General features: G+C 35.1%; 4 protein-coding genes across 40 annotated transcripts in view; 2 read left to right on the plus strand and 2 right to left on the minus strand.

Moving 5' to 3' along the window:
- The window catches only part of milt (trafficking kinesin-binding protein milt), an 83,779-nt gene extending 77,490 nt beyond the window's left edge, over nucleotides 1–6,289 (plus strand). For all 16 annotated transcript variants that reach the window (XM_031992360.2, XM_031992358.2, XM_031992363.2 and 13 more), the window contains 6 exons: nucleotides 59–249; nucleotides 887–1,126; nucleotides 1,377–1,714; nucleotides 1,888–2,235; nucleotides 2,526–2,728; nucleotides 3,282–6,289. In XM_031992360.2, coding sequence (XP_031848220.1) covers nucleotides 59–249; nucleotides 887–1,126; nucleotides 1,377–1,714; nucleotides 1,888–2,235; nucleotides 2,526–2,728; nucleotides 3,282–3,767 — 1,806 coding nt within the window. In that variant the 3' untranslated portion in view covers nucleotides 3,768–6,289. The remainder of the gene's footprint in view (nucleotides 1–58; nucleotides 250–886; nucleotides 1,127–1,376; nucleotides 1,715–1,887; nucleotides 2,236–2,525; nucleotides 2,729–3,281) is intronic.
- Nucleotides 6,290–8,557: 2,268 nt separating this feature from the next.
- LOC116433771 (uncharacterized) lies at nucleotides 8,558–12,135 on the plus strand. 4 transcript variants are annotated; one of them, XM_031992242.2, is made up of 6 exons: nucleotides 8,558–8,750; nucleotides 8,854–9,112; nucleotides 9,199–9,292; nucleotides 9,655–9,701; nucleotides 9,785–10,490; nucleotides 10,567–12,135. In XM_031992242.2, exons 4-6 carry the CDS (start codon nucleotides 9,684–9,686, stop codon nucleotides 11,757–11,759), a joined length of 1,917 nt encoding a protein of 638 aa, XP_031848102.2. In that variant the 5' UTR covers nucleotides 8,558–8,750; nucleotides 8,854–9,112; nucleotides 9,199–9,292; nucleotides 9,655–9,683; the 3' UTR covers nucleotides 11,760–12,135. The 4 variants fall into 4 exon arrangements, with proteins under 4 accessions (XP_031848102.2, XP_076229864.1, XP_031848100.2 ...); XM_076373749.1 differs by lacking the exon at nucleotides 8,854–9,112; XM_031992240.2 differs by having other exon boundaries at nucleotides 8,606–8,750; nucleotides 8,854–9,298.
- A 607-nt stretch (nucleotides 12,136–12,742) lies between these two features.
- On the minus strand, nucleotides 12,743–17,804 carry LOC143175293 (uncharacterized; the record flags this gene model as incomplete). Its single annotated transcript, XM_076373904.1, has 1 exon — nucleotides 12,743–17,804. A coding segment is annotated over one exon (312 nt), but the record flags the coding sequence as incomplete, so codon positions are not given.
- Liprin-gamma (liprin protein kazrin) overlaps nucleotides 17,798–21,905 on the minus strand; it is a 169,452-nt gene continuing 165,344 nt past the window's right edge. For 11 of the 19 annotated variants that reach the window (XM_031992207.2, XM_031992198.2, XM_076373735.1 and 8 more), the window contains 2 exons: nucleotides 19,880–19,900; nucleotides 17,798–18,038 (listed from right to left, as the gene is read on the minus strand). In XM_031992207.2, the coding sequence (XP_031848067.2) occupies nucleotides 17,805–18,038; nucleotides 19,880–19,900 (255 nt within the window). In that variant the 3' untranslated portion in view covers nucleotides 17,798–17,804. The remainder of the gene's footprint in view (nucleotides 18,039–19,879; nucleotides 19,901–21,905) is intronic. The other 8 variants (XR_013000045.1, XR_013000043.1, XR_013000046.1 and 5 more) reach the window with 5 other exon arrangements.

Consider the following 21,905-nt stretch of genomic DNA (forward strand, 5'->3'; position numbering starts at 1 on the left):
TATTAATAATTAAAATTTTGTTTCATATAATAAATCCATTCTAATTTTCCTGTTGAAGGTGGTGAATTTATTAGCAGAAACTCAAGAGCAACTGCGAAAGCAAAGAAAAAGAGGAATGCCAACAGTTAGAGGAGGATCTCTGTTTCCCTCAATGGGAGCTGCACCACAACCAGATTCCATTGCTTCGGAATTAGAATCCTCTCTTTATTCCGAATTCAGCTTAGATTCTGGTATCAGCACTGACAGAGTGTAAGTTATTTTATATTAAACTCCTTGTAGTATACTGTTCGCGTTACAAAAACATTCTTTATATAATTTTAACCCTTTCCGGTCGAAGTTCGGGTATGACCCGGCAAGCTACTTTTACCGTTGAGGACGTTCGAATGTTTTATCAAACAATGGTTCTTCTTTTGACTATCTTATCGTACTATTTAACATATTTATGGTTTATATTTATTTATTCATTAATATATTTATTTACTACCGACTGAGCGCTACGACTAATTGGATAGCCCATTCTCGGAGAGTTCTGACCAGAAAGGATTAATCTTCTATCATACACTGGCAGCAATATTACTTTTATGAGCTAACCCTAGTAATTGGTTCAAATAATCCATTTAGCTAATTAGTCTTCCTATTTTAAAACTCTAATTTTATAAAAATCAATGAGTTAAGTTACCAGTTTTGAGTATGTGTTGAATTGTACTTTAGCATCAGGAAATACAGTCTCTGTACTCTAATTAATAGTTGTAAATTCAATGACTCATTATGGGAAATTAGTTTATTCTTGTTTATTTAAAAGGAAACTATTGTAAATATGAAAGGGTATTAGTGTTTATTATTCATCAAGTAATCTTAATGAAATATTCATTTATTTGTTACACAGACCTACATACAAGAAGGTGTTTGAAACAGTTAGAAGTGCTTCAAGAAATTCTTATGGAGTTGATGGTAATCAGTTCCCAAGAATAGGATCGATGACTACATCAACTCTGTCAAGTGGTTTCAGTGGACCCAGAATGAGTTGTGGACAAATTCGACCTACGGCATCGACGTTCCCTAGTTTAGATTCTGCTGGCCATAGCGATTCGGAAGGCTCCCTTATTACAGATTCTGAAGATTATCCGTAAGTTACTGGACTTTTCTTGCACTTCATACGCGTTGACTATTTGCACTTACAGTAATATATTCTAATTAATGAATGATACTATATTTATTTATTATACTTACGCGCGGGATATCGGATATCCAGCGGAGATCAATTTTAATAGTTTGAATTTTCGTAATGAAAGATGTACACCATAAACGTTTAAATATATTTGTATGGCATTTTAATTTAAATAAAAATGTATTAAGTGATTCATGTAAATTTTTAGGGGTCCCCAAAAAGCGGGAATACCCGGAGCTCCTGGAGCAGCGGATCTTGAGGCAGCTCTTCGCAGGTTAACACCTGCTGAAGTCATAGCACGACGTGCTTGCCTTAGCACGGGTACAGGATATAGTTATGATTATGACGCCGGAATAAATTCACCCTCAGCCTTCGTCCCTCTTGGTTGTAGAACACCAGACAGCATTATGTCCACAGGAAGCACTGGCAATTTAAGTGGTTATAGCGGAAACGCTTGGAGGATTCCTGAAAAATTACAAATAGTAAAACCTATTGAAGGTTCACAAACGTTACATCATTGGACTCAATTAGCCACGCCAACTTTAGGTAAATATTATATACTAAATGATCCTATTATTAAATTTTTAAGCTACATAATATTCTTCAGTTCAAATCTTGGGACTTTCTATTTGCACTATAGTGTTATATAAAACTTTTAATAGCAACTCCCATATCGAATTCTAAACTTTAAAAACTTAAATAGTTACTATATTTTTCAGGTGGTCTGTTAGAAGACAGACCGGGTGTAATGACTCGTGGAGGCCGTGGCCTGGAAGACTTAGGCCTAGTCACTTTTACTTTAAGCGATCTTGAAGAAGATGAAGAATATACTAACCCTGGAAAACTCTTCCAAGACACAGGCTCCGTGTATACTTACACTAATAGCACTGTTCTTCATCCAGATGATCATACAAACGTAACTCCAAGTATTGTGGGTAGCAGGGTTGCTACTGCACCTAGTAGTGCTTTAAATTCCGGAATGAGTACTCCAAGAACTTTAAGTAGAAGGAATTCAACTTCGACATTTTCAACAACCCTTGGGCTTGCCAAGATGCTGAATGAAAGAGGTATTTATTACATATCGTACGTCACACACATAGTGCTATGCAATATTAGTAGGAATATTTATTTTGCTACTTATGTATTATTTTAAGAAAGTATGCTCAAAAATAAAAACACCTTTTTCTCTGAATAATTGATAAATTTAAAGTAACAGTATTTAATTCTTGATCTTGATTAAATTGTAATATAAGTCTATTTCAAGAATTCTATTTTCGTCGTTTCGAAAAAAACAAGAATATTTTGAATATATCTATAAAAAAAAAATATTCAATTATTATTTATTTAAAAAAAATAGGCATAAAAGCTGTAACACCTTCCTGCGTTGGTACTCCAAGTGGAGAAAGAAATTACACACCTACTGCAACACCATGCAATAGTCCTGATGCTAGTCCACCAGAAAGTCGATCCAGTTCACCAACTCCAGAAAGTGGAATTTCGCTTGGATTGTTATCTAGTGGAGCAGAATTGTTAAAGAGAACGTTTGGTGGAGAAACAGCGGTATGTATAACAATATTTTGTGCTGAGCTTTTTAATGATTTTATCATTTTTTAATAGACTGCTACTATTTCGAATACTTACAAATTGCGATTCCAATTTTACTATACATAAAAAAAATTTCTTATGTTAATACTTTCAATATTTCACTGCAAAGAAAAGCAGCTGTATATTTCCTTTGTTACCAATGACACGAGAAATATTTATAATATAATTTGAATGATTTAGAGGAAGAAATACTATGGAACACAAATTTTTCTTAACAGGCAAAATTTATGTTAAATTAGATTAGAATAATCACGCTTATTTTTCTTATACTGTATGTAGGTACATTAACTGGAATATCAGTTTTATAAAATCTTTTTATTATCGCTTAGTATTTCGAAAAAAGTAAATGAAAATATTCACTGTTCAGTAATGTTTAACAAATTTCAACTGAAAAGACTTACTATTACTATTACTATCTATATTACTGTTTTTCATATTTATTATAAATTTTCTTATAAACATTGCTAGCTGTATTGTAGTTTAATGTAATAACTTTATTTTACAACAGGTGAAAAGAAAGCGGACAGTACTTTCAAGATCCGAAAAGAAGGCTCTTACTGGTATTCGTCTAGTAGAAAAGCTAGAAAGAATTGGTATTGATACTATAATGGCCACAACGATCGGTTCTTCTATTTCTCCACTAGCTCTTCAAGGTACTTTATACACCAGGCGTGCTACCGACAGCCCTATGGCTCAGTTAACTTTCCTAAAACACTCCATATCCTCAAGTGGAAGTCAGGAAAAACTTTCACCTTCTTCCTCCGTAAGTGATTCCTCATCGACGAAACGACAACTCGTTGAAAAACAGCAAGCTGAGTCCACATCGGGTAGGGAGACAAATAGACAAAGGAGAACTGGTGCTAGGGCCACGAGGCCCGATCTTGGACAGGTTACACCTGCGGTCCCCGTCACTGTTACAAAAGAATCAACCGCGCAATCTGCTTTGGGAACACTTAGTTCGCTTTTATTTGGACGGAAAGGTGGATTACTTTGAAACCACTTTTCGTTGCGTGCTAAATAAAATAATATGGGGATCTTAGATAAAATTTAAAAGAATCAAACAGAAGATTGTCGGAGCGATGAGAAAATTGATTGTTTGCTTTTTCTGCGAGGTTGTTTCACAATATTTTTCAATATAGAATGAAAAATGTTCACATTTCTAACGTAAACAAGAATATGATAATATATTGCATAATACAGAACGTTTGATACAAAGCATAAATTTTGTATTACTTTGTATACAATATATATTAAACAACATGTTCAGTAAACGACATTTTACCATTTTAACACAATGCTTTAATATGTTTCAAACATTTTCAATTCATTAAATGTGCTTTTATTTTATATCTTTTTAAGATTGCTTTGCATGCAAAATATTGTGCACGTGTTTATTATGTTTTCAGATATAATATTTTGTAACCAACTTGAAAGTCTGATATTTTCATTGTATAATGAAATAGTTTTCATCGCCAGATGTGACATTTTCTTTGTACATTACTTATTATTAGAAATATTTAAACATTTAAAATCATGTCATAAAGTAGTTACATTTAAATCGTACTGGTACTGCTGAATAGAATTTAAACATTCCTTATCATATTTTTCAAGAACATATTTCCAATATTACTTTCAGTTTAAAAAAAATGAACTCTTAATTATCTTTATGCTATGTATAAGTGTTAACATACGAAACAAAATGCGGTTTTGTTTTTTGGGGGAAAAAATAGTTCAGTTTGAAATACACTAGCAAATATTTCCAAAAATTACAGTATTATATGTAATGTATGTAATTTTATATTTAAATAATCAATTTTTCAGCGCTCCGAGAATCTACAATTTGGGAAAAATGAACTAACTTTTATTCATTTTAATTTCAAAAAGCAGCTATTTCACATGAATTATTTCGTTTTATAAATGATTTATTGTAAATAAGTGATTCATCTTTTTAAAAAAGGGATAAAACATATTCCGTAGTGCTGCGTAGTAATAAAAACCAAAAAAAAGTGTACATGATTATTTTTAGTGCTCTTTGATTAGTAAAAATTAATTCAGGCACGTACAAAGAAATAATTTGAAATTGTTAGTTTATACATATTCAAAACGGCGAAAGTTAGAGAAATGTATTATGTAAATTAATTTACATTGTATAGAGAATAACACAATATAGCGATTAATACTTAAAAATGACTTAGAACGTTGCAGTCATCTAATTATGAAATATTACAATTTATTCAATTGAATTTTATGAAAAATAGTGATATTTTGTGTTACCGCAGAATACAAATTCTTTTAAGTGAAAGTGTTCAATTTAGTTGTTAGTTTGTATTACTTTGTATTACTGAAAAAATCATTTGCCGGGAAATTCGAACATTCGTAATATAACAGTAAAACAATATTATTTATTTATTGTTTTATTTTATGCGCGCCAGAGTCTTACAACGATACAACAGAAATTATGAAAAAATGCAACAATTATTAATGCACTTTCATGTAAAAGCAGGTAAGCGACTTACGCTTTAAAGACAACCTTCATAAATACAAATTGATTTCTAACTGAATGATAAATTGCAAGAAAAAATATTCTCTAAACAAATACCAAAAAACATTGAAAAAGTCGCAGCGGATTTTGTATGTCGGAGCACAATTTCTAGAAACAAAAATTTTAGGGTGCTTTAAATTAAATCATTTGTGTTTCATTAGGACTAGGAATTTATTGGAAATTGGTCAATTATAATTCAGATTAGTTAGTTAATTGCGTTACTACTGTCGGTCTTTGTTTTAGAGACCTTACAGTTAGTACAGATAATTAATTAATTATCGATTAATTAGTGATCACTCGACTAAAGTAACTAGTTATGTTACTAATACACTATTTTTAGTTAATGATCTCTTGTAAATAACATTATATTAAATTCTTATCAATTAACTGTTTCGAAATTGACAGGATTATACGTCCAAGATTATGTTTGCGAACCGCAAACTTCAGTCCCGTCTTTTCATTTCATTTTTTTTTATTGATATTGAGATATATTGAAACATAATCTCATTACGAAAAAGTAATGGGATTCTGTATTCTGTTTTGAAAATAATTTATATGTATTTTATTCTAAAAAACCGCTTTGGAAAGGTTAAATCGTACCTTATTTCTGACACGTAATTTAAAATAGATCTATTCAAGTGAAAGTTAGTAATGAAAAATTTTTTTTTAATGAAACTAGATTCAGCGAACTTCATATTTATATAATATGAAATTAATTGATCAATAATTAATCGAACAGTGATTGATCAATTGCTTATGTAAATAATAATCTGGGATTTTATTTCTACTTTGCCTCTTTTTTTTAATCGGTTTTGATTAAAAAAATTGATTGCAATGTATGTAGCGTGTTTGATGGTGAACCGCTGTTGTATTCATGGATGGACCTCTGTCTTGTATTATAGGGAAGAGGATTGTTTAGCAGGTGCAGCCTTGTACATAGACAAGTATCGATTAATAAATTAAATTGAAAAATCTTTAACTATTTTTATTTTTTCCATTAAATTGATGGGAAAGTTCTGTCGTTCCTTTTTTTCGAAAATCATATCAATCTTCGTAACTGAATTATTTGTTAATTCAGCGACCATTATTGTAATACAGTATCTTTTTTCGCTGTTTAATATACAGTAGAGCTTTCTGAATAGTAATTGGACCACCACCACTTGACATTTTCAAACTATTTCGGACAATACGGAACTCGATTAAACGGAACTTGGATAACTGAGGCTCCACTGTACATGCAATATACTTTTAATTATAAATCTATTCTACATTTTCTTGAATAATATCATTATTAAGGATTTTTATTTCCTACTGCATCATGCGTCAAGATTAAAATGATTCAGTTCAAAAGATACATCATAAGGAATGTTTACTAATAAAATTCTTAACAATAAATCATTTTTCCATTAGTATTATACCCTATTTTTATAGTTCATGCTTCAATCTCAATAGTTTAAATAAATATAGTGATAGTTTTGTATTTTGTAGATGTTTCTACAACCTATAAATATAATTGAATTTAAACTGTACCTGCAGTGTATGAATATACCTAATAAATAAGGTTATACATGGAGAAGTAGAATTTAATGACAGAACTATCCGATCAACCTACAGTTCACTTCTTCCCATCTAGAACCCGCTCTGTTGCCTATCCGGCTTGGAGGGCAAGGCGAGACTTTCACTCGCCGCGATCGTTTATTATTTATGGTGACTCAGTTTCGGCATGGCTTTGTCTTTGGTCAAACCGCGGGACGAAGAAAGCAAACGACCAATAACAAGGACGTGTAAAAGCTGAGTCACCGTATAATCGGGCCGAGCGCGCGCAGCGAGTGGATGTCATCCCTTGCCTGTGTACCTTTTCAACAGTTGACTGCCACGAAAAACATCAATGTTTTATGTGTCACTTATCCTTTCTATAGCGAAGGTACAAAGCAAGGATTATTAAATCTTTGATATGAAAATTCTTATATTACTCTATTATCTAGTTATTTACGTTACGGAAAATTTGTATTCGAAATCAAATATCTTTTAAGTCATAGTTATTCTCTTGTAATTTGAAAGCTCCGGTCATCCGTGACCAACGTGGCAGTCAAAGTGTTAACATGTTGGATGCCATGGGGGTCATCGGTGACCTCAACCAAATCGAATTATTATAATTCATTTGATTAAACGATGATTGTTTAAAAACTTTTCTATGGTTATAAGACCAACTCATCGACAACAGCAACATCTCATCACTCCATAAACACATAGAATCATCCGGCAACAAACATCCTGATTACACTATTCAAGCGCCTACTCATGTAGTCTCCTGTACCTACTGACTCATCCTATCCTCTGCACTCTGCCCTTACACTAGGCTTTGTATTTCCATTATTCACCCCCTAACTCGATATATATATAGTAGATTTATGGCAGTGAAAAATACAGAAATAGTTGTGGCATGTATCTTTATGCAATATATTTATTTACAATCACTAAATTATAATGAAATATTTTTATCGTACAACTTCTAGTACGGCTTGTTTCTAACTTGCTTGATATTAACAAAAGAATTTTAAAATATGAAGTTAAATAATTTCTAATAACAAGTAAAAATTGACTTTATTTATAAATAGAAATTGACGTTACCGACATATCAGCTACATACTTAGGCTGATGGCGCCACTTGGCAGAGACAATTTGGTACTATTTGGCTAGTAATTTGATCAGTCTCGCACTATGTGGCGCCACCAATCAGGGATAAGGAAGTAGGATTTTTGAAAATTATCTTGCCGGCTTTTCAGTAGATTAGACACGACTATTCTCTATTGTTAATGAAATATTTATTATAAATAATTATAGCATTCAAATTTATTATATAACTAAAACATTTAACTCTGTTCCGAATTCTGAATAGGAAAAACAAAATTCCACTGTCACCATTCCTGCTGTTCCTGCTGTTACTGTTTCCTGCTCTACGTTCGGGGGGTTTCTCAAGGAGGTTCTAGGGAATTTATTGCAAAGTAGAACACAAGAGAAAAACATAATAGGAAATCTCGCCAATATCGATTGTATATTGACCAAACTAAAAAGTTCATAAATTGTTAAGCAGAAACGAGTTATTAATGATTTTTCAATGGACTTATGGTCTGACGTATAGGGATTGAAAATTTTCGTTCTGTGTCTCTGCTGCCAGAAGGCACTATTTTTAGTCTTGTCCTTGCCTTACTTTAATGATGAGATTTTCAAAATAGGTGTTTTTGGAAATTCTCTCTCTGTCCTTGCCGCACAGTCACTTTGTCCCCGTCTTACTCATTACAGGATTGAGAAAACGTTGGATTTTGCCCCCTAGAAATCACCATCGTTTTAATGACCGTCACATCCCCGTGAATTCGCCTCTCACAGGTTGCAACCGGCATTACTCAAACATATGAGATTTCAGTCTACTAAAGGGTAATGTGGAAAATTAATACAAAATAGACTTCCAATTATTTTCCGATATTACGTTTAATATGCTTTTATTCATCATTAAGAATTTAATAACGATTTCTTATAGCACTATCCCACGACAACTTGGTACTTATGAATTGTTCTACAATGAAACATTGACATTTTGATTGAATAATTAATTGATTGTAATTAAAGAAATTATCGAAGATCTCTAGCATCGATCCGGGTACGAATCTGTTATTATTTCTACCTATGTTTGCTGACTGCAAATACTCTAATATAATTAGAGTATACTCGCGTATACAGTCCCAGGCAGCTCCTAGGTTGGAAATAGTAGGAGAATTGTTGATCGACACCCCAAAATGGTACCTACATACCTACAACCTACTCCTATGTTGGTATTTCGTTTTACCCAAGTAATTATATACCAATGGTTGGCTATCATGTTCAGGAATCCCTGCGTCGTATACTGCAGACCATGAATGTCAAGTTAGTCGTATTGTACGACCTATTTGTAGAGGTACCGATGTACTTGGACTTCAGGCGTAAGGGTAAATTTTATTTTTACTAAATAGTGAACTTACTATGCCCGATTATATAAAATATTTTTAAATTCTACGTTTTCATTCGCTCATTTAATTTTATATCCATTCTTACATTGTCTGATTAATCAGTTTTTCAATTTCTGTCTTATGTTTGTTTCTACTCAGAACAGTTTACTGTTTGATTTGTTTTTACAGAACCAAATGGTATACGAATAATCTTCTTGAAATAAATGTTTTGTTTTCACCTAACTTATGTTTAGTGTACTTATGCATTGTTAACAACTTAGTTTTATACTTTATTGCTTGTAATAATAATTCGTCATATATTTAAAAGTTATTGTAGTAATATATAATCTTCATAGATATACGAATTCGAATTTGATGCATAACAATGGAAGTCCTTAGGAAGGTGTGTTGTAATTTAATTATCCTTGTTTTTAAAAGGATTATGATACTATATTAGAAATTACACCTATGTATCTTTTAATACAGATGGAAATGATTGCAGTAAAACATCAACAAAATTTTTATGAACTTCTGCCTGACTGGTTTTTATACAATGATAATGACTATGATTTTATAAGACAACAAATTGGATTGGCTTTATTAGGTCCTAATATTGATGAAAATAGAGAAAACAATATTATACATGACAATGAAATGTTAACAAGAGTCACATGTGATAACAAATCATGTAAAATTATTAATGCCATACATAAGCAAGTACTTAATTATGGCAAACAAACAAATAATAATGGTACCAGTTTTATTTATTTGGGTGTAATATATAATATTTCTTTCTGTCACAATGCATCTAAAAATGGTACTGTTGCAACGCCCAATGAGATATATGCGTTACCAATATTTAAAATAAAAAGGGATATAGATACTATATGGTATATTGATATTGCTGCTAGAGTATACAAAAGTTGGGAAGATTATTTAAATAATAATACTTTACCAAAATGTTTAATGGTTGTACCAAAAAATGGGAAGTATCAATGCAACTTTCATTCTAAAGTTACAAAATATTCTTCAACTGTATGGTTAGAAACATTAAAGTCACCTGCCTGTAAAAGTTCAAAGACTGCGCTTAAAGCTGTTGATGCTACTGTTAACGTGTTAGGTATTGCTTCAACTGTTGGAATTGGGGCTGCAGCCCTTTTGACTCCTGTGGGACCTGTATTAACTGCCACAAGTATGAATTTTTTAACTCATTTAAAAGTGATCAATAGTTTACTATCTATCTATATAACACAATTCTATATTTTCAGGTTTGTTAACTTGTGGTGTAAGTGGAATATGGAATTTTGGTCGAGGTGTAACAAAATTAGTAGACCTTGGCAACCATAAACAATCTGTAAAGCCTACAAATTTGAGTGCCTTGTCTGCATGGATTGGAATAAGTACCTCAGGTTTAACTATTGCAGCAAATAGTGGAACTATACTTTTATCAAAAGCTATTTCAAATGGCTCTAATATCAGTAAAGCAGCTAAGGCAGCCCATGACTCAGTCACATTAAGTAATCTTACAGTTAATGGAATTGGTATAGCCTTTCAAGGATATTATTTAATTGACCAATATAAAACAAAGAAGGAAGTTGATTTTATAGACATACTTATGTTCAGCTCACATGTTTTATTCTTTAGTAATGCTATAGTAAATATGAAATTAGCTGGTGAGCTTATAAGAACATCGAATGGAACTGTTTTCGAGAAATTTAATAACTCACTACGTTTTAAACGCTTTCAAGCAGAGTATAATAGAATCAATAATATAAACGACAGCAATAGCAATGGAATAATTCAGAGACTTAAGATAATTACTAATAAGATGCATATTTTAAATATTTTCAATACAGGAAGCTTGAATAAACATATTCAATTAAACTTCCAAAATGGCAAGATCCAAATAAATGGTATAACCTTAGTAGACCCTACTCTACTGGCACAGCAGTTACTAACAACTGGAGCAGTTGCACTCATATCAGATCAATTTTCATCACAGAATGAGAAGACAATGTCTGTATTGAAAAATTTATTCTCAGAATTGCTAAAAAATTTTTATTCTGAGCAGTCAACTGTTTTGGATGAAAACTCACAAAACACTGATCATTTTCATGACATGCTCACAGAAATGAGATGTATGAATGAGAATAACGCTAAAAATATTTTGAGAATGGTTTTCAAAATGAGTGTACATTTGGCACGGTTTCAAGGAGATCCTGTGCAATATCTGGACAAGGCCATTTTGTTTATGTGGGAATATGCTAAGACAAACCTAAAGCAAAACTGTTTGGACACGTGTACTATTTTCAAAGCTAATACTACTGTATACAATACCCTGATCAAAATTGTTACAAAGGTATTTGAACTTATTGATGAATTGACCTATGATTTACTCTCGGCCTTTCATTCATTCATATCAAATATAGTGCCTTCACACTGTTCACACTATGAATGTTAAGATAAATGATTTTTTATACTTCCATAACTTTTGTACGCGTAGTTTATCATTGAGATTATTGTTGTATTTTGTACTCTAATCGTTTAAGTGCCACGGATTTTTGCAATAACCCAGTGGAAAACTGTTGAGCGTATCAACTCAGAAACTGAATTACACTTTTCTATTTTTATATTAAACAATTCTAAATAGTAGGATCGTTCCGTTTTCCATTTCTAAGCAAGTAATGACGAAACTAAAAATAAACGATTAAAAGGAAAAATCTAATTAGATTCTACAAACTTAATAAGATAGCACTTTTAGGCAGTCTAGCGGAAAAGCCGTTTGGTACTCAAACGTCTACCTTTTTAAAGCAGAGAAATAAAGATTCATACATTTATACGTGTTGTAATTCATAACTTCCTGCTATATTAAGCGTTTAGAGTAGTGTTGTACCACAGAAGATGTACAGTGTTATTTCACACTGAAGAAATTTTTATACCAGGATACTTATAAATTCAAACAGTATCTGCAGCTTAATACTATTAGGAGATCACTTGATGCTTAGGCTGGAGAATTCGGCTGATTGATCAATTTTTATTTTTTCTCGATTAACTACTGTTGGCTTAATTGCTTAACACTATTTCTACCGATATATGTCAAAAGTAATCATCCTTCCTGAATTGAATTTTGGATATTTCCTATAGTTAAGTTTGTAATCGTTACTAGAAAAGTCGAAAAACCAATTTAGAATATACGACTAAGCTTGGAAAATAATTTTAAGTTGAAATTTCAAAAAGTGTTAATTCCTTAATTTCTGATATTTTCGATCATTAATTTGCTATTCGTCGATACAGATACACATAACGAATGAAAACTATAAAACTGTAAATTAGAAAAACACCACTTGCTCCTGTCTCGCTAGATATCAAGCCATCTCCCAAGTGTACTTACTGGCACGGTTACGAAATCAAGACGAAGGAACCGGAAGGAACGTCTGCGTTGCACAGAAGTAAAGGCATTCATTTATTTCATTTCTCCCAAGTATTTAGATTACAACTCACACAAATATATACAGACGATACTGAGCACATTTACAATGTTTTCGTCGATCATTTGGTCGCGTTTATCAATTAGACATCCACAAGCAAATGTTACAATTGCTTTTGTAAAGTATCTTAACCGAGCACGAGACACCGAGAGACCGACGGTACTTATCTCCCACGTGATCCAATCTGATATCGTCGATCACCTGATTATTCGCGCGCGCGCGCGAGCGCGCGTGTCAAATAAATTAAACCTAAACTAATTTATCAAAATAAATTACTTAGGCGTGTGAACAAGGAAGAAAAAAAAAAGAACAAGATTACTCGGGATGTATTGACCTGTCGTTTAGCCGTGACAAACGACGATAATACTGATCCAGCGTCGAAACGATCCGCGGATCGAAACAGTAGTTCAACCGAAATAAATTACCGCCGAGCATAAATACGAACGAATTGTCCAGCTACGAATAAATATTCAGTTACACAGAAGAGGTTTTTTATCTACAGTAAAAACTAAAAGGAGAGGTGAACGAATAGGAGGGAAAAGAAGTGAAGAAAGACGCCGCAATTAATAATCGTGACTCGGACGTGCATCACGGATCGTCTTGATCGTCTCGGCTGATCGCGGATCCATTATATTATAATAGTTAACGATACTAATTATTATAACGGGTTATAATAATTAATATCCGCTCGTATAAATACATTGTCGACTGAGTCGGCTTCTTGTACGCGTTCGCTCTTAATAGTTACATAATTAATTACAGCTTAACATGTACGTACTCGACACGATCGGCTCCGGCTTCAGCTCGAAAAAAAATAATCTCTGACGAGATTTCGATTCCCGTCGTTACGAAAGTCATGCGCTTGATTAGGGGGCTCGCAGTGAAGTCACGATCCTCGTCGACGAATCGCTAAAACGCATTCAACATGGCTACCTAACCGATTTTAACACTAGGTTCACGGACGTTTATTGTACGGTTTGTTCTGTTGATCTCGGAATAATTAATTTTCGTTTGTTTCGGTCTTGGACATTTGAGATTTCAAAATAGACTATGGGGATACGTATTCGCGTAATTGCATCGATCAAGAACGACGCGAATCTTATCAGATGATCTTGACAGAAATTCAGTATGCGTTTAAATTGACGCGTTCGGTGAACCTAGTGTTAAACGAGTCCCATTTCTGATCTTCGTCATTCGTTTCTTCAACATAAATTATTACAGTTAAATAAATTACTAACGCTAAAACCATCTACCCAAAGTGGATCACAAATTGTTTTAGTGTAAATGCTGCGCATAGATTTTCATGTTTTAAATAATATATATTAGCCTGTCGACTGCGACGCGTTGATATTTCTCAAAATCACGACTAAATAACGTGAAAAAAGTTATATACGCGCGTTTATCATTTATGATTGCAATGCGCGAGTTAAAACAGGCGACATGTTTTATACACAAGTGTCGACCCTCTGCGAAGTCCACGTGACATTGAAGTTGCATGTTAATGTATCAGCATTCCGTTGATTTATTTCATTTGTTACTAGATGGTGAACATTTGATGCCGTTGAAACTCCAAAATTCAAAAGTATACTCGTCACAATGAAATCACTAAAACCGTTGAGTAGTTAATTTACATTTAGAGATCGGCGTGTGTTAATTTCACACCACTTAAATTCATTTATATAGAAACCGTGGGTCGCAGAGGGTTAACCGAAAAATTCGCCATTGAAAGGAGCTCACCGGGTTTTAAAAAGAAGAGGACCGAGAAGACTTCTTTTCTTATCCTGGAAACAGGTCTCTCGACAAGGATCGTTTTCGCTTCGCGCCTCCTCGATCGCCTCTCTTTGCGTGTGCGTTCGAAGAAAAACCATTTCTTACAACGTTTAGTACACATATGTACAAATATCACGAACGTAGAAAACAATAATGAAGATGCGAAGAGGAGGAGGGGGGAATAAAAGCTTCGTTACAATATAGATCGTGAAGGTTTGCTGAATACATACGTATCTGGTTTAACACTATGTTTACCAAAGGTGTCGAAGGACTTTTGAAACGTTAGCATCAAATTATTGTCTAAGCTCAGACCCAAGGGAAGGAATAGTGGTATATTTAACTATTCTTCTTACGCGTACTTGCTTTCACAAGTATATTTCTTTTTATTAGGTACTAATGATATTAATGGTTTAATAATCGTGAAAAAAGAGGGCGATCAATCTCTGACTACCCTATTACTAAAGTATCATAATCATCATAACTATAATCACCATAATCACAATCATGATAATCGTAATAGTCATAACGATCAATATAATAATTATAATCAGTACAAGTCGAAAGATCGACAAGTCAAACGATCGAACTTAGAAAATAATTTTAACCGAACATTTCAAAAGGCGTCTCTCGACAGCTTCGATAAAAACATTGTTAAATTGGTCTCAGGTTTCGTCCTATCCTATTTCGTCGATAATGAAAAGCAGACCTCTGTCTGCCCGAGTTCTCCCAACAGCCGAGAAACAGCGACTTGGAATGTTTGTTGGTTGCTGATCCGAACAGATATTCGCGTGCTCCCCGTAGAACACCAATGGAAGCCCCAATCCACTTCCCCCGCTATCAGCTTGCGATCGTCGTCTTGATCGATCGATCAACGGTCTCGCAATTAAATAATACGTCTAACATCCAATCGCAACCTTCGAACGATCGCGTAAGTTCTCCCGTGACCCCGGGAAATCACGGAGTACCGGTCCCATCGACCTGTCCGAGGTTCTATCTTGAAAAGCGACTTCTCCCTATCGGCGTCGTTGTAACTCCGTTCTCTTTCTCTCTACTTGGTCGTGTGTTCGTTGAAGGTTTCGACAGACGACGCGGCGTCTGCGGACCTTACCAATTTGGCAGCAATTCCGGTAGATTGTGACAGTGTAAGTGGAACGTCTTCGCCTAGGTCTAATCGTGACTGGTCTCTTGTGGCCAGTAGTATGATCAGCAGACACGTTAGCGCTAAGTAGCTAGCATCCTTCCTTGAACCGAGGTCTATGTCCTTTGGCTACTCTTCGAGCTCCAGAAATATTTAAATCTTTCAATTGAATTTAAACTTTAGGGTATATAGTAGAACCTGCTACAACGTGATTAAAATATTCTTTGTTTGCATCAGTTTCTTATGGACAATCTCACTTTCATAGATATTTTCTGACGATTTTCTAATCGCGTTATAGGGGTTCTATTTAGGTAGTCCTAGACCATCTACATGGTTTCTCGACTGCTGATACACTACTGGTACAATGCTTCCTTTCTACGTTTAAGATGTCTTTTTAACTGATACGAAACTGGTCCTGACGGTCGCAGCGCGCTCTGCGATCCGATAGCTCACGGTTCAGTGTAATCTGTTGCAACACGGCTCTGAGACTTCTAGTTTACGCGTGATGTAAGTACAAAATCGACGATCGGAACACGGTGATCATTCACGGAATAAGATGATCAAAGTTTCTTCGAAGCAACTGTTTTTAATTTATATCGATTCAAACGTTGCGATTATTTTGTGGTTTTTCATGCACTTCTGGCTGATTGAAACGCGTAAAATCAAATAAAGAATCTTAATAAAATTATCAGTTTACCTTTGCTTGTCTAGTTTAAAAAATTGTGAATTTTTGTAAAATGTTCTTAGTTTAATCACGAGTTAACGAACCATAAAAGTCTTCGAATAAATGAGTAAAAACAGTCTTTGCCGAATGCTGAATTGAATCGGAAGTTATTGCTCGTGTTCAGTTGCATAATGAATAGAATATAATGGATGTATCTCCATTCACGAAACCATGGGAGCTTATTTCACGCGTAAACCAAAAGACTCGTCTACTTCCCGGAGGAAACATGGAAATCTCGATCAACGGGAACTCTGTCCCGAACCTAGCCTACCGACACGCCTCGTTGTTGCATTCTCAAATTACATGGTTTGCGCCGGAAGTTCCCAAATCGAAATTGAAACAACAATTTCTCGTAATGCTTCGTTGCTTTCCATCCTAAATCATCCTAACTAGTTTACTACTGAAAATGTATACTGCTCACAATAATCACAACAACTTTGGGAATAAGTTTGATATTACAAGATGGTGGATAAAGCGGGCATCATGAAAAGTCTATGATCATACCATCATATCATCATACATTCGATTTATATTCACAATTTAACAGGAAGAAAACAGTGACGCGCAGTTAAATGAAGTAACTATACCAAGTAAAATACTTAACATCTTACAAAATAAACAAATTCCTCTAAAAGTCAAATGCTTCAACAATCCCTGCGTTCACCACATTGAAAACAGAGTATCAAAGTTACACCCACAGTCGGTACAGCGTGTTACAATGACAACAAAAACTTCGAAAATCAACAGGATACAAATCGCAATTAACTAAGTTTCCCTCCAATGGGAACGATTGTTCAATTACCCAAAAATCTCTGTGACACGCTAAGCGCGGAAAATCTATAAATTAATTACTTATAAATTCGCAAACTTATAATCACAATGAATCCACAGATTATCCAGCCCTAATCGCAAGAGATTCCAAAACAAATCTAACAAACATTTTCTTTGCAACACACTGTACAAGCAGCATATAGCCATTGCACCCTTGGAACGAATCACACGAAAAATCATTGTCTCAGCTTCCATTCAGTCTTCACGACGAACTAACCGTGTCTGGGCAAGATCCTCGGGTTCCTAAGCTAGGTAGGTTCTAGGGTTCGTCTTTGGGTTGCCAGCGGAATCGTCTTTCGTGGTGCAGGACCAGGCCTCCTCGGCCAGGCTGCCGTACCTCTGGACACCTGGGAAAGGTGGTCCGCTGCTTTGGGGCGAGTAATAGCCGCCCTTCAGCTGATAGTAGTTACCAGACTGCTGGTATTGGTACTGATCGCCAGGTGGCAGAATGTTGCTGTACCCGGAATAGGAGCCGTACTGCGAGGAGTACGTCGACGAGTATCCCCGCTCGCTGAGGCTCCTGTAAGGCCCCGAGTGTTGGGGCCTGCCCTCCTGTCAAACGGGAGTGCTCACTGCTGCGCTGGTTATGTAATCGATGTCGCCGATGCTCTTCACTCTACGGTGCCTCTTGTTCCCGGTGATCGGCCTGGGCGGCAACTGCGGCGGCGGCGGCGAGTTGCTGCGGGCGCTGCTCATGTACTGGCTCGCCAGGCTCCCGGTGTCCGAGGAGGACGACGGGGAGGCTTTCTCGCTCCTGGGTCGCAGACCGAGGGCTCGACTTAACGATCCCTGCGGAAGGACGATCGACGATTAGCATTGGTGCGTATGCAATGGGTGTTTCGTTAGACAAAATACAGCGAACTTGTGAAATTGAACACGAGTTTGTTGACCGACCATTTGAGGAACAATGTTTCGCGAATATGATGCTGAAGAATTTGCGTCCTTTGTAATGGTGTTTATTAAGCATTGTAAGTGAAAGATTTGTCCTTGCACCTCAACAGTCTACACTTTGGCACAAGCAACTTTTTCGTTGATATCAGAGAGAAGCTTCGTTGAATACTATATAGCTCCTTCGAGGAATTATATCAATTCTCAGAAAATGAGATTGATAGCTTGTGTTTATTTGAATTTTAACAGTTTGCAAGTTTGTTGGTTGGTTAGATCAGTATGGCGTAGTGAAAGGGGATTTGACTATTTTTTGAGAAGTGATACTGTTTCCTGAAGGAGTTGCTGGGTTGTTTGGAATGATTTAAGATGGCGTGGTATAATAACTGCCATCGACGAATTTATTAAGTAAATGAGTTGTACTATTAATCATTCATTTTTCCAAGGGTTTTATTGGTTGATCGTGTTAGTTTTGTAAGAAGCAAATTTTACGTGTTCGCTGTATGTTGTCAATTAATTCGATAGGAATGATGAGGGAATGATGAATAGATTGAGGATGTTCGTGGATGTATCACTTGACTGTGGACGTCCATGCGAAGTCAGGGTCTTTGAGTAGAAGTTATATTGAAATTAAAGATGGAGATGGCAGAATGGTCACTTGATGACTCCTTTGACACTCAAAATTCTAATATGGGATGTTTTTATAAAATGACCCTTATGATTCTTTCAGAGTTATTCGATGATATGCTTCCAAAGCATTCGAGCAAGCATTGAAAATTGAATATTTCGAGAAAACGGTTTCCCTAAAATGAGAAAAATAAGTTATACCGAAGCAAACCTGATAAGAGGATACTGATAGAGACACCTGAGTTCTCTGAAATGAGTTTGCGAATTTATTAGACGGCAGACATGATGCGTCGATGTGTCTAGGGTTCGTCAAAAGTATCGAAACTTTTCGAAACTGAATTTCGATGTTCCATAGAACTATGAATTATTCCTTTTGGTAATTGGATGCAGCAAGATCGAGACTTTGTCACGAGTTTCGAAATAGTTTCGTGTGAAATGGCGATGGAGGAAACGATTCTGCGTTAGGGATACGCGTGCAACGATACGCTGAGCGAAGGATTTCCAGGATCCGTCAGTCCCGGAAATCAGGGAATCGCGCTGGGAACGATTATTCAGCAGCTCTCTCGCGAACAAAAAGCGATTTTTATGATCAGTCTCAAAAATAACACAGCAAACATACTTCTTTAGTACTATTTGAAAAGAAATGGAAGTAAGGAAGAGAATGTTTTATGTGATGGATTGAAAAGTATACGCTATTAAGCGGAAGAGAAAGAAGGTACAAGCTGATAACGCATCGAAATTGGCGAAATTTAAATTAATATACATTTTTATTTTTAACATTAATTTCGATATGAATTTCAAACTAATTTTGATGAGTTCTAAAGACAATTCAATTTACGTTAATTATTTCGTAGGTTTTATTAGGTACATGGTGAAGATTTGATCATCGATCGAAATAAATGGAAGAATAAAAATGTTCTAAAGATTGAAAATTATAAATTAAAATTAGAAATAATAATTAGAAATCTGGAATTAGAATTAGAAATTAGAAATTTAGCCAGTTTCGATGGAAGGCGTTCGAAAGAAACTCTCAGTGGGAGCGAACAAATGAATCGAAGAGAGAAATCATGAAGAACACGCACGATGAATACGCAAAGTAGATGATGATGGGCGCATACCTGTGAGCTCTTCCACGACAACTAGTAAAGGACGAAACAAGGTCGATTAAGAACCCACACCGTGACTTCCACATTGAAATCGTCAGTTTATATTTACACAATGGCATCGTCATCGTTATTATAATTAGTTTTAGGTGGCTAAAAATCGAGCGACTGCGGGCAATTCGTGTTTTCAACGCGGCATTCACTACAATAATGTATTACCCTTTGGGGAATGGAACACTCCGATTAACATACATTAGAAGGTGATAAGGGTAGCAATCGATTGTTTGCATCTTTTATCCTCTATGTACAAGTGTTTACAGTGTGGCGGCGATACAGTCAGCCCTTCGAGGGAAAATATAGTCGAGGATATACTTAGGGGTCGCGATTGTTCACTCGTAGTTCATCGTGTCTCGTTCGAACTACAAAAACTTATAAATAAATCAATTAATCGATCAGCGATTAAAAACAAAATTGGAAATAAACTGCTAGGCAACAGTCATAAAATTTGAAGAATTACAAATATACTTTTGATCCTTCGCAATGCACATTAGAATAATACAAACTGTAATTGTACAGTATAAATCGTAGAATTTATAATGAACAGTAACCACGAAATATCTAAATCACAGTAATAACAAAAATATTCACATATAATAACAAAGAGTTATTATATAATAACACACACGGTAACAATAATAAAGAAAAATAAATATAATATAATAGAAAACAGATAATACGATATAATGTAAATCACAAAGGTAGTCGTTCAAAAAGAAAAAGATTTTCAAAATTCACAAGAACCGATGAATCACGAATGCGAAGTACGAACAAGATTCTTCTAAAAATTTCACTAACAAGTTAAGCTCGTATTTTTGCGAATATCGCGGTGCCGACTATCGCTCTCTGCAACGACGGAGGACACATTCCCCTCCAATGATCGTCGTATCCGTTGCGATCGTCGGGAAGAAACAACGACGGGTTCACAAGATTTACAAGTAGACGATAAAAGTACAGGAAGAAAGGGTTGAGGGACGGGGATCGTATGGTTTCTCTGTTGAGTTTTCGTATATTTAAGTGCAACGTGATCGCACTCGTGCCCCGAATCAGTCAGTCTTTCGTGTCCTCATTTTCCCCCGTGAATTTTCCAAGCAAGATTTTCCAAAACACGATCCACGACAAATCGGAATTCACTAATTATCTAGAAACTCGAATCGACGGAAACTTGGACGAACCTCGTCGATCTGGGCATCCTTGTTTTGCGTTCGATCGCTGATTACTGCCCGTATCTTCGAGGTTCGTGCAATCGAGGCCGAAATTCGTGGGGATCGTTTAAACCTCGGCGCAACGACGGATGTATTCGCGGTAAACGTTCAAATCAATGGGACAAGCATTCGGACGCTTCGCCGATGTTTAAACTTTGGTTGCCGGACGAGGAGGCATCTTCGGGATCGTTTTGGCGATGATGTCTCGTCGTTCTGCGGGGTGATCTAAGATAACGATGAGTATCTACTATGTATCTACGAAAGTCGAGGGGTCTGCGAGGTGACGCTAGATCGCATTTCCTTGCGTTCCTTCTTTGTGAATTTAGACGAAGAAGTTAAATGGGAGATTTCTTGAAATAAGTTTTACCGTTTTCATTGTCACGCAATTCAAGTAGACTTGGTGTAAATAAATAGGAGATTTTTTAAAGTAATTTTTACTATTTTAATTTCTAGGCAATTCAAGTGAATTAGTCTTGGCGTAAATAAGATTCTAGAAACTATTAATCCTACGGAGAATTTGAAATTAACAAGTTATGCGTATGGTAACATTAATTAATAAAAAATAGAAATTTGTGTTATAACTTTGAGCTTTCATCCAAGACGACTGATGGAATAACTCAATGATGAAATGTTTCAATTATAATTGCACTTAGAGAATTCATGTATTTATCAATTAACGTTAAAAGGTGAAAACTACCCTGAAAGTTAGCTCCAAACTGTAGATCATAATGTAAAAAGATCTTCCCAAAAATTACGTTTAGTTATAATCTGGATAAAAA

The sequence above is a fragment of the Nomia melanderi genome, chromosome 14, assembly GCF_051020985.1.
Source record: "Nomia melanderi isolate GNS246 chromosome 14, iyNomMela1, whole genome shotgun sequence".
Lineage (NCBI taxonomy): Eukaryota > Metazoa > Arthropoda > Insecta > Hymenoptera > Halictidae > Nomia > Nomia melanderi.

Bases quoted from the DNA above. Each gene is read 5' to 3' on its own strand.
- LOC116433771 (XM_031992242.2), top strand. The intron at 10,491-10,566 runs GTATGAATTTTT...CTATATTTTCAG, and splicing joins ACCTGTATTAACTGCCACAA to GTTTGTTAACTTGTGGTGTA.